The sequence below is a fragment of the Nyctereutes procyonoides genome, unplaced genomic scaffold, assembly GCF_905146905.1.
Source record: "Nyctereutes procyonoides isolate TBG_1078 unplaced genomic scaffold, NYPRO_anot_genome, whole genome shotgun sequence".
Lineage (NCBI taxonomy): Eukaryota > Metazoa > Chordata > Mammalia > Carnivora > Canidae > Nyctereutes > Nyctereutes procyonoides.
Genome location: NW_026575045.1, coordinates 4,728,372 through 4,740,706, shown reverse-complemented (window position 1 = coordinate 4,740,706; position 12,335 = coordinate 4,728,372). Strand labels below are relative to the sequence as shown.

The window sequence follows — 12,335 nt, the reverse complement described above, 5'->3', positions numbered from 1 at the left end:
TTTAGTGTTTGACAAACTGATAAGCAAAATATGGAATTTCATTTTAATTTGCATTTCTTTGTGGTCAATTAGACAAAGTCTAGGCACTTATTTTGAAGTGTACTAAATATTTGCATTTTTTCATGTTAATTATCTATTGATATCCTTTATCCATGTTTATGTTTGATCACCTTAGTGATTTTTGAAGGCTCTTTATTAACTGTGGCTATTAAACAGTCTGTTACATATGTTGCAAATATACCTTCCAATATATTTTAGCTTTGCTAATGGTGTATTTTGCTATTTTAATTTTTGTATTGCCAATCTTTTTCTTTAGTCATTTCACATGACTTTCAAATGATGTCAAACCAATTTACACCTGAAACTAATGTTAACATTATGTGTCAACTATACTTCAATAAAAAAATAAATGAGAATTCACTGAGCCAAGAGCAGGACAATCCAGGCACGTTGGCTGCATTGAACAAAGACAGAAATGAACACCTGCATTATTTATACGGGGAGTCTGTGAACACACCTGTGTTGTGGAGCACAAAGCTGGTGAAGCAAGGGTGCAGAGAGAGGAAGGGGCTAGCTCCAAAGGACCACAGCTGCCTGATTAGTGAGCTTAAACTTTTTTTCCTGTAGTCAATCCTATAAGCAGAGAAAGGTCTTACACTCAAATTGATGTAATTGGATTGCGTTTTTAGATCTGTCTCCAGCAGCTGTGTTGGGAAGGACGGCTCTGAGGGCACAAAACTAGAAAGACCCCTCATTTAGGGAGGGATCATCTGCTGGGATTGTCCACAGAAAACTTAACAATGGCTTGAACCAGAGCTATGCTGGCTGGATTGAAGGGAGAAGACAGAATGAAGAAGTATTTAGGGGGTCAAAGGGATGAGGATTTAAGGGATTTGTCTTGTAGTAGAGGGGTGGGGAAAAGGGAAGGAACAGGAATGGTATTTAAGTCTTAGCTTGAGCGCCTGGGTGGACAGCATTGGCAACAAGTGAGAAAGCATGTGCCAGAGGAGCCCATTGGTGAGCAAGACCAGTTAGTCTGATTAGAAGAAAATAAGCACAAAGGCTATGTGAGACCTGAATGGGGGAGGCAGGAAATACAGATCTGGAAGTTTTCAGTGAATACATGGAACTAAAAAATATTTAAGTGGATTATCTCACTCAAGAAGAGGCCTGCTAAGAAATTCATGAATTCATTTTGGGAAAGGCCAAATTATAGCCACATTGGTCAGTTAAAACATGCCACAGATCGAAGAGACTGTTGTACTGTTGGCTCTCAGCTTGGATCTTTCTGAGGGTGACATACCTTAGTAGGGTCACTCCAGACTCAGGGTCAGCGCCTCAGCAATTTAGACTTTGGATCCAGTCAAAGCAGATTTCACATTCCAGCTCTATGCTTATCGGCTCTTGGAGCCTTCATCTCTTTGTCTGGAAAACTGGGAGGACTTCCTTGTAAGGATATTATGTAAATCAAAAGGAATAACATAGAGAAATCATCTCACATTGTGCCCAGATCACAGAAGAGGTTGCAGAGGCAGGCAGGATGAAAGCTAAGTGCTCACTAGCCCAGAGACAAATGCTGTCCAGAGGCTGCCTGGCTTGTGAACTACCAAGTATTTAAAAATCTTGGGAATTCTCTTCCAGGAGAGAATCCAGCACCTTTCCTTCTGGTTCGCCAAATCCTGCTCTAGGGAACCCACTGGATAAACATTTACCCATGCTCTTTCATCCTGGGGGACTCTAAGAACCTGAGTTAAGGATTATGCAGTCAATGTCCCAAACCCCTCTAACATCCTCAATATCGAGGGGGAAAAAAAATCAAGAGAGACATTAGTTTTTAAGTCACAAGTATTTGTTTCAAAAGATACATGGTAGATTATTTTAACAAAATCTCTTGCATCCTAAAAGGAAAATAAGTAAGTAGTTTTATTTCATTGTAAATGTGATCTGGGTTAGGTATGTTTTTTAAAGACCTATTATAAATTCAGCTGATATATAGAACACCACTGTGAGCCTGCTTTTACTGAGCTGCACCTGGTGTGATGCCACTAGTTCTGGAGGGAAACAAGAAACGGCTCCATTAGCCTTATCATGACTGCTCTAAGGATGTGTTTGACCTCCTGATCCTTACATTATATTCCTATATTCATGTTAAGAAAGCAGTGTCCTCTTTCTGGGGCCTCTCAAAAACAATTTGTACTGATTGGTTTAAGAACTAAAAAGAGTTGTACTTTTCCATGAGTACATTCATTTAACAAAAAAAAAATTTTAAACAAATATTTCTTGAGCACCTTCTATGCACCACGTATAGAACCAGGGCCACGCGTGGGACTAAGACAAAGTCCTTGCCATTAGGCCTTGAGCACTGAATTGTGCACTCAAGCAGGCTTCCCATTTATGCTGCCAGGAGCAACTTTCTGGGACTTTGAGGCAGAGAAATTCAAGCCTCACTCCTACATAAAGCTTCTCTTTATGCTCCTTTTGTTCTTTTATGTGGTCTTGTTTTTGTATGTTGTAAGCTATCAACTTTATTCTAGAACAAGTAAACAAATATGTAATGTAAATACATAACTTAGATAATATACGTATATTCTAATTTTTGTGATTACTACAAATATATTTTGCTCCTTAAAAATGTTCAAAAACTTGTTAAAAATTTAATGACAATTTTTTCCTTTTATAACATTTTACTTTAACATTATATAAAAATATAAAAGCAATACAATGTTGATGGTTTTACCAATTTTTCCCTTTCCGCCTATTTTTTTTTTAGCAGATCATCTGCACCTAGGGAGTTTTCAAGGAAATTTAAAGAGGGTTATAGTATCACTTAGGGAGAGTTTCAAGGGTAACTGCTTGAAACTTTGTAGGACCTAAGACTTTTTGCCCAGTGACCAGTTTTTTAAAAAACATTTGATAGTAGAGACATAGGAAGAGAGAAATATAGGGTCAAGGTTATAGCATCTAAAAAGAGCTGAATAAATGTAAAAAACATAAGCTTTTAACTCACAGCATCCCATGTTCTTAAAACATGCCACTAGTCCTTGAGATAATCTCATTCAGTCTGTGTCAAGAACATAGTAGATGCTCAGTAAGTATTGCTGAATAAATCAAATCTATATCAGAGCCCTGTCACTGAACCACAGATACCTCTGTATTATATATAGTATTGTATTCATTTATAAATATTAGAAAAAGCAACCTTACTAGGATGTCATAGAATCATAAGTAATCGAGAAATGTAGTTTATTTTAATTTTTACCAACAGCAGTGATTATATTTTACATCAAAAATGACAAATTAAAAATAAAATATGTCACTATCAATATAATCTACAGATCTTCCATATTTTAATCCATTTTACAATACAGAGATTACATTTTAATAGACATTACAAGAGGTACTATAACATCAATTATTTCTTAGGACTGTTTTAAGAAATATTGCTTATGTACCAGGCTTAATTAGTGAACCACAGTCTTTATCAACTGTGTCAAAACTGATTTCAGGGTACATTTTCAAAAATTTGAAATCTGAATAGCACATAAAAGCATAATATCTAGGTTATGGGTAGTTAATTTATTTCCTATTAAGTAGCTCTCAACCAGTCTCCTTTGCTTATGACTGGGGGAGTGCATCTCAAGCAGGCATAGTAAGGCAAACAGGATCATATATCTTTATTGTTTCATCCCAAGCACAATCAGCCACCTAGAAAACAAAAAGCAAGTAAGAAGAAACATAATGTACCAACATTACAGATTGGCAGCAAAAGCCAAAGTCATTTAGAGTGGAAGTAGATTACCCACTGGTAAACATTTTAAATAAGAAGAAGGTCTAATTTTCCCTTTTTTTTTTAGGATACACTTCAGGGATTGTTTCTAATTGATTGAAGTTGACTGTAAGGATTTCCTGCCTCCCCACGACCTCACCCCAAAACTACATCATCTCCTGTATGTCCCAAGATAAATGCTGGAAAAACCCACTCCTAAACTGAGAACCAAGGCACCATGCTAGATATTGTGGGGATAGAAAGGAGATAAAGTACACCTCTTGCCTTCACAGAATGGTTCATTCAAGACCTGAGGTGGAAAATGCTCTAACAGATACTCTCAGAGGAGGGGCTATCTGAATCTAAGTGGGCTGGTATCAGAAGACTTCAAAAATGCTGTAGCATTCACCCTGGCCCTCTTTAGGGGCAGGCAAGGGAGACGAGGACATTCAAGTCTGAAAAGTCATGAAAACATGAAGGGAGGAAAGTCCATGGTGCTTAGGAACTGTGTGGTAACTGTGAGTATAGCGATGTTTCAGAGTATTATAAGAATATATATATAAAAAAAAAGAATATATAAAGTCAATTATATCTCTATATACTCTATACAGACTTAAAAAATTAAAATTAAAATATTCATTTAAAATAGTATCACTTAACAAAGTACTTAGTAACATATTCAATAAAAGACATGCAAAACAGCCACATAAAAAATGAAAACACTGCTGAGATAAATTGAGGAGGCCTAAATAAACAAGGAAGTATGTTCATGGGTTCAATATTGTTCCAAATTTAATCCTCCCATATAATTTATAAATAATTCATGATCTCAGCAGGCTTTTTAATGAAGATGGACAAGATGACTTTTAAAGCTTATGTGAAAATTCAGAGGACCTAGAATAGCCAAAACAATCTTGAAAAAGAACAGCAAAAATGTACTTCCTAGACTACCTCACTCGAGATTTACCACAAAAACTACAGTAATTACAACAGTGCAACATTGGCATAAGGATATACAAGAAGATTAAGGAACAGAACAGAGATCAGGAATGACCTCACAGCTGGACAACAGCTTTACATCCAATGTACAAAAACAATTCAACAGGGAATGGGAAGTCTTTTCAACTAATGGTATTGGAACTGAATGTCCATAGGGGATAAAAAATGAACCTCAGCCCCAACTTCATACCATAAACAAAAATTAACTTTAGGTTAATGAACCTAAGTATAAAAGCTAAAAGTATAAAGCTTTGAGAAGAAAACATAGAATATATTATCAATCTGAAGATTAGTAAAGATTTTATAGACAGGACACAGGAAGCAATAACCACAAAAAATTGTTAGGTGCAATCAAAAATAAAACTTTTGCTCATCAAAAGACATTGTTAAGAAAATGAATAGGTAAGACACAGAGTGGGAGAAAATACTCCCAAAACAAATGCATCTGACATCTATCCAGAATGTATATAAAGAAATACTATAGCTCCATAATAAAAAGAAAATCCAATTGAAAATGGGCAAAAGACTTTACTAATAGACAAAACAAGACATATGACGAACAAGCAGATGAAAAATAAAATGTTCAACATCATTAGGCATCAGGGAAATGCAAATAAAAACTACAATGCGATTACCACATACACAGAATGACTAAAATCAGATAGACAATATCGAATGTTGCCAGATGTAGTGCAGATATAACTTGCGCACATGCCTGGTACAACCACTTGGAGAAACTGGCTGTCTCTTATGGAGTTAAACATATACCTATCTTTAAACCCAGTAATTCTACTTCTAGAGGTTTATGCAAGAGAAATGAAAATGGCTTTATGAAACAATGTATAGCAAGAATGTGTTCATAGCAACTTCATTCACAATAGTACAAAACTGGAAACAACCAAAGTATCCCTTGACAAGAGAAGATAACAAATTGTAGTACATTCCTACAACGGGAATGCTGCTGAGCAACACAACAGAGGGAGCTACTGATAGGCTCAACCACGTGTACAAATCTCACAGACATTAAGTTGAGTGAAAGGAGACAGAAACTAGACTCCTTACAGGGCATTCGATCATGTATGTTCTAAAACAGGCAAAACTTAATCTCAGGTTAAAAAAAATTAGGGCAAATTTTTGTTTTGTTTTTTCAGATGGAGGTAGAGGTGGGGATAGGGAAAGACTGGGAAGAGACAGAAGAGAATTTTGGAGGAAGATACAAATGTTCTATATTGTGATGGGAGAAGATTACACGGTGTACCTGTCTGTCAAAACATATATCTAAGATTTGTACACTTTGATGTGTGTAAATGACACACATAGTAAGAAGAATAATGACATAGTAAGAAGAATAATGACAATAATAATAATAACTGAATGGGAGTAGGACATGAGTAGAATAAGAAATAAAACAAGAACGCTGATAATTGTTGAAGCTGGGTAAAGGAAGGAAGTTCATTATCCTATTCTGTTTACTTTTGGTATGTGTGAAATTTTTCATAATAAAAAAATACCAAAAAAATGTAGACCATGGCAAGAGAGTTTGACTAAAGGTATTTGCACTCTATTTCCCACCCCTTAATGGTTACAAAGGCTCCAAGTTTCACAAGGGAACTCACAGTCTTCGTGGGCAGTCAAATTACCTGGCTGTCAATGAGTGCAAGAATCACACTGAGTGATCTGAACATATTAACTCCTTATCACTAATAGCATTTTAGACCAGAATCCAAGCTAGAGAGAGCAGTAGAGACCTTTTAATAAACTTTTTAATGTAAGCATTAAATACCAGACTCTTCGAGATCTGGTTGCCACCCACACATGCCAGTCCCGGCCTCTTGTTCATGCCTCTGTGCTCTTGTCCTTTTCCTGATCCCCTACCCTGAGTGACCTCTCTACGCCCTACCTTTCCCTCTCCCCCTTGCCTTGTTCTGCCTGGAGATGTACCTCTCTTTTGAAGAATCTTAAGCATCACTCCCACTATGAAGTCATTCACAGCACCTATACTATTCGACTATACTTATTATTGACATGTATGTCTTTGGCTCTTTGAGGGCACAGACCACGTTTTGCTAGAGCATAATAATGACTCCATATATATTAGCTCAAAGAGTGTACTTTGCAGATTAAGATTGCAGAGATTAACATTTTCTCATGTTCATACTGAAGTAGCAGAGCTGGAACCAGGACCTAAATCTGTTGACTCTGTCAACCAGAAATAGTGCCTCACAAAAGGCAAACTAACATTCATTATCTGCCTAATCCTACAGTTCTAAGTTCTTATATCATGGGACACAAAGACCATTATATTAATTTACCCCTGTCTCATCTATGTAATCTTTTCAAGTGGTAGGCCTTTCCATATGTTATTTACTCAGAACTTAAATAAGTAACAAATGTCAAGGCCAATGAATCAGATGTTCACAAATCTATGAAGTAATTGATAAAATCAAAAATAAAGATGAATGGATAAAGAAGACATGATATACATACACACACACACACACACACTGGAATATTACTCAGCCATCGGAAAGGACGAATACCTACCATTTATACATCAATGTGGATGGAACTGGAGGGTACTATGCTGAGTGAAATAAGTCAATCAGAGAAAGACAATCATCATATGATTTCACTCATATGTGGAATATAAGAAATAGTGAAGGGGACCATAAGGGAAGAGGGGAAACTGAATGGGGAAAAATCAGAAAGGAAGACAAACCATGAAAGAGTCTTAAATCTTGGAAACAAACTGAGGGTTGCTGAAGGGGAGGTGGGTGGGGGGATGGGGCAATTGAGTGACAGGACATGTGATGTGATGAGCACTGGGCTGTTTTTTTGTTTGTTTGTTTGTTTAGCACTGGGTGTTATACTGTATGTTGGCAAAACAAATTTAAATTAAAAGACATCCTAGTAGTTTTTTTTTTTTTTTTTAAAGGGGGCAGACCTGGTGGCTCAGTGGTTTAGCACCGCCTTCAGCCTAGGGCCTGATCCTGGAGACCTAGGATCAAGCCCCATGTCAGGCTGCCTGCATGGAGCCTGCTTCTCCCTCTGCCTGTGTCTGTGCCTCTCTCTCTCTCTCAGTGTGTCTCTCATGAATAAATAAATAAAATCTTTTTTAAAAAATCTTTCTTTTTAAAAAATAAAGAAATAAATTTTAAAAAACCTCAAATTGAAATGATATGTAATAATGAATAGTTGGTTCAAATTAATGCAAATAATATTTCTCCATTAACTAATTAATTAAACCCCAGCTAGTGCCACAAGTTTTAAAAAGCTTACAATAAAAAATAATAAGAGAAGAAAAGCACTTTACTAAACTAACAAAGAGGTGCCTGACTCTCCCTGGTAGGTGCAGTGGACCTCTTGGTAAGGAAAGATGACGGTCCTTGGCACGGGTAGGCAGGGCTCTCATTGATGACCATCTCAGTGGTCCCAGGAGGCTCTGCTTCCCACTTGATTCTGTGACTGAGAGTAAACGCAACACTTTCTCTTAATGTCCCCTACTGCGGCCCCTACTGTCCCCATCTGAGGCCAGGCTGAAAGACATAAAAAAAAAAAAAAAAAAAAGACCTGAAAAATAAGCATTAATGAAAAGACCAAAAGATAAGTAAAGTGAATGGCATGAAAATAAGCAATCTGCTTTACAGGATGAGACTGACTCATTCTCTAGCTGGTCAAAGTGAGGAATCTTTCCTAGCTCCTCTCCTACTTCTTCACAACAAAAGCCATCTTTCCATCCGTTCTCTGGGAATATCTCCTCGCTATGAAGACTCCTTCAAGGCCAGACTCAAGATCGAGAATGAGAAGAGATAATAGGGTGTCTCCTTTCTCAAGTACTAAAGATCATCTTTCTCAGTTTCAGTCTCCTATATAAAGACTCACTTCTTTGCCCATTACCTTGCTGTCAAGAAAAACTGAAAGACTTCAATCAGCAAAAAGACTGCGAGGTGTTGTTTCAGTGAAATGTTGGCACTGTCCTAGGGCCCCACAGGGTTACCTCATTCTATAGGGGTCCATACCTTTCATAGTCTTTGACTGGATTATTTTACAACTCTGAAAGTTATAGAAAACTGATAGTAATCAAATGATGCTCATTCATTAAAGTTGCAAATGAATGCTATCCTATGGAGATACAACTGATACCTCCCTTTGTCCCTCAGAAATAATTCCAAACATTACACTTTATTGCCTTGTGGATATTGGCTTGGCCAGTTCTGCACCTATTAGGTAAATTTACTTCAGTATTCAGTGATTACCTGTTTATGTCTGTTCTTCTGAGCTAGTTGTAAAATCTTACATGAGTTACATAAATATTTGATACAGGTTCATGATACATCTGTGTGAGAGTCATGATCCCTATTTTGAAAATTATCCTTTAACAGGGTCACATACCAGGGTATAGCTTATTGGCCTTAACATAGAAATCATTATTTCTGTGGAACATGATAACCCTTGCTTTCTCATAGGAGATAACACAGTAACAGAAAAGCTATTTCATTAAAAGACAAACATGAAATGGAAAGAATGGGCAGATAATTATGCTAGGAAAAAAAGCTAAGAATAATTGCTAAAATTGGACATGAAATTGAGCTCCTGGCAGCAAAGGTAAAAAAGGCAAACAATACTGTAAGAAACAACAAATATCATATCAATTTACCAGTTCATCAGAAGAGATCAAGTTTTTCCTAACGCTTGTCTGGCTGTAAGAGAAATATATAATAGGATTCCAATATAAAAGTCATTCAATGACAAAAGAGGGTTTTTACAAGAGATACAAAGTCATTCTTCATATGGCTGTTTTTAGGGGATCCCTGGGTGGCGCAGCGGTTTGGCGCCTGCCTTTGGCCCAGGGCGCGATCCTGGAGAACCGGGATCGAGTCCCACGTCGGGCTCCCGGTGCATGGAGCCTGCTTCTCCCTCTGCCTGTGTCTCTGCCTCTCTCTCTCTCTCTCTCTCTCTCTGTGACTATCATAAATAAATAAAAATTAAAAAAACATATGGCTGTTTTTAAAATAAACATCTCAACCCTCAAATAAGACAGAAGTGTACTATTCAACCATAGTTTCCTGAAAGCATTTCTATAGGGTAGCGGTTCTCAAGTATTAGTGTATGTTAGAATCACCTGGAGGATGTGCAAAAACACAGAGGACGGTTCCCCATCCTCAGAATACCCTTTCTCAAAGTGGGGTCGTGGGATCAGCTTCACTGGTATCACCTAGGGCTGATGTGCAGCCCGAGATCTTCAAATCAAGTCCTCAGACCAGATTCAGAGAGTCTATAAATGCAATATTTTGTGTGTATATACATTTGTGGGGAGGAGAGAGAGGATCAATCATTTTCTTTAGATTCTCAACCCGTGATTCCAAAAGGTTAATCCAAATCATTCCCCAGCTAGCATTATAATCACTTAGGGAACATTCTAAAATGCAACCAGAATTCAGAACCTCTGATACAGAACCTCTGATGTAGATCAATTTTCTTAACTGGGCTCTTGTCATGTGCAGGAATCTGGAGTTCTTTGGTAGTACCTTATATGCAGGAATTTTTTGCTGTTGACTAAACATTAAAAAACTGAATGAATGAATGAATGAATGAACAAAACCAAAATTTAGAAAGACTCAAATATTCTTGAGGAAGAATTCTCTTCCTTCCTTGAGGAGAAAGAAGAGGTTCATTTGCAACTAACATAATGAAAAACATCTTGGCCATATTTTCACATTTATTTAAAATCTAAGTTTCAAATCTAGTAGGTTGATACGTGATAGGAAGATAGTGAATTGGGAGGAGGACTAAGGGGGAAAAGAACATGACTGAACTATTTTAAAGACAAACACTAGCCCTACCTGAAGCATTCCTATACCCAAAGTTTATGTAGCTTCCTGATCCTGTTCTGCATAAGGCAGGATCCAGAATGTCTACTTAAAACATGAGAGAAAACTATATTAATCATGTAAGCTATGGTTAAAACCAATATGTTTGTTTATTTTTTATTTGATATTTGCACCCTGTTGCATTCTAAATGGGCTTAAGTGGTTTATAGATTAATGCACAGGGCCAAATAAAATAAATACAGACTCGAGGAAAAATGTCTGTTTTAAAGGGAATAAATGAGCAAAAGCTTTCAGGTATCAGAACCAAGCACATTACAACACCTGTAGAATAACTTAGGCTCTGTGCTCTTTGGTAACTAGGGAGAAAATGAAAGCATGTTGTGTAATATGGTTTCTGTTTTCTAACATTTTTTAAAAATTAATCCTGAATAGGATTTTCAGCAATTACATATCTTGGTCAAATCAGTATTCCTGGTTTTGTGTATAGGAAACCTTTAGTAAATATTGTTGAATGAATGAATGAATGAATGAATGTGTGAATCCATGTTTGAGCAGTGGTTTTCCTCCTTCAAAGATTTTTCTGGAGTAGAGCCTCACCCATGGTAAGGAGCACCTAGTTGGGTGTGAAGTCCAATATTCCTCTGCACTACAAAGCTATCTAAAATAGTTCATATATATACATGTATATTTATAGTAATCCATTTACTTAACAAATCCTGATTGAGCATGTCCTCTGTCGGAAGCATGCCAAGGACACTACAGTAAACATGATGGTCCTGATCTCTGATTCCACAGACCTGGAGTCTGGCAAAGAAATGGATAAAGAGACACTGACAATGCAGAGAAATAGGGACAAGGATGGAAGAATTATAGAGTCTAGTAGAAACAGGGAAGGGGTCACTATAACCAAATGTGAGGAAAGTGGATGTATTCAGGAAGAAATACCATCTAAGTTGTGGCTTCAAGGACATGTGTGCCTCTCCCAGATAGCATTTGGTGTTACTATTGTTTGTGGGGTGCGGAAAAACTAGAGAGAAGGAAAGTGTTCTGGGCAGGAGAATAAATAAGAATAAATGATGAACTAGAAAGTTCTAGCATTAAGACAAGCAAATTGCATTGAAACTCCTCCGATGAAACTCTTAATTTCTGGAGACAGGCTTCTTTCTGACTGCCATCTAGGGTTTCTTGAGGGCTGGCTGCCAAGGCCTACCTTATTTGACCCTCTCCCCAGACGGTGAGTATGCATGTGGCTATCACAGGGTGGGAACCTATAGGCTCTACCTCCTTTGCCCGAGGATAGTCAAGTGGAAAAATGAATCCTTTAACCTGCAAGACTCCACAGTAGTACATATCATCCCTATGTTCTCTGAATTCCTTTTTTTTTTAAGATTTTTATTTATTTATTCATGAGACACACACACACACACACACACACACACACACACAGAGGCAGAGACACAGTCAGAGGGAAAAGCAGGCTCCATGCAGGGAGCCCGATGTGGGACTCGATCCCGGGACTCCAGGATCACGTTCTGCACCAAAGGCAGGCACTAAACCGCCGAGCCACCCAGGGATCCCCTCTGAATTCCCTTTAATCCGACATCAAATACATATCTTTTCCTTAAAACTCAGAATTAAAGTTACCAACATTATAGGAAAAATGTTTTGTCACAATATTATATTTCTTCACTTAATGTAAAACTCCAAGACAGAATCTTCTTCATTACTATTTTTTAAAT

At 37.3% G+C, this 12,335-nt stretch overlaps 1 protein-coding gene across 1 annotated transcript in view; it reads right to left on the bottom strand.

Moving 5' to 3' along the window:
- Nucleotides 1-2,664: 2,664 nt before the first annotated feature.
- Nucleotides 2,665-12,335, bottom strand: part of PEX7 (peroxisomal biogenesis factor 7) — an 87,372-nt gene continuing 77,701 nt past the window's right edge. The window contains exon 10 of the mRNA XM_055324661.1: nucleotides 2,665-3,705. Within this exon, the coding sequence (XP_055180636.1) occupies nucleotides 3,637-3,705 (69 nt within the window). The 3' untranslated portion in view covers nucleotides 2,665-3,636. The remainder of the gene's footprint in view (nucleotides 3,706-12,335) is intronic.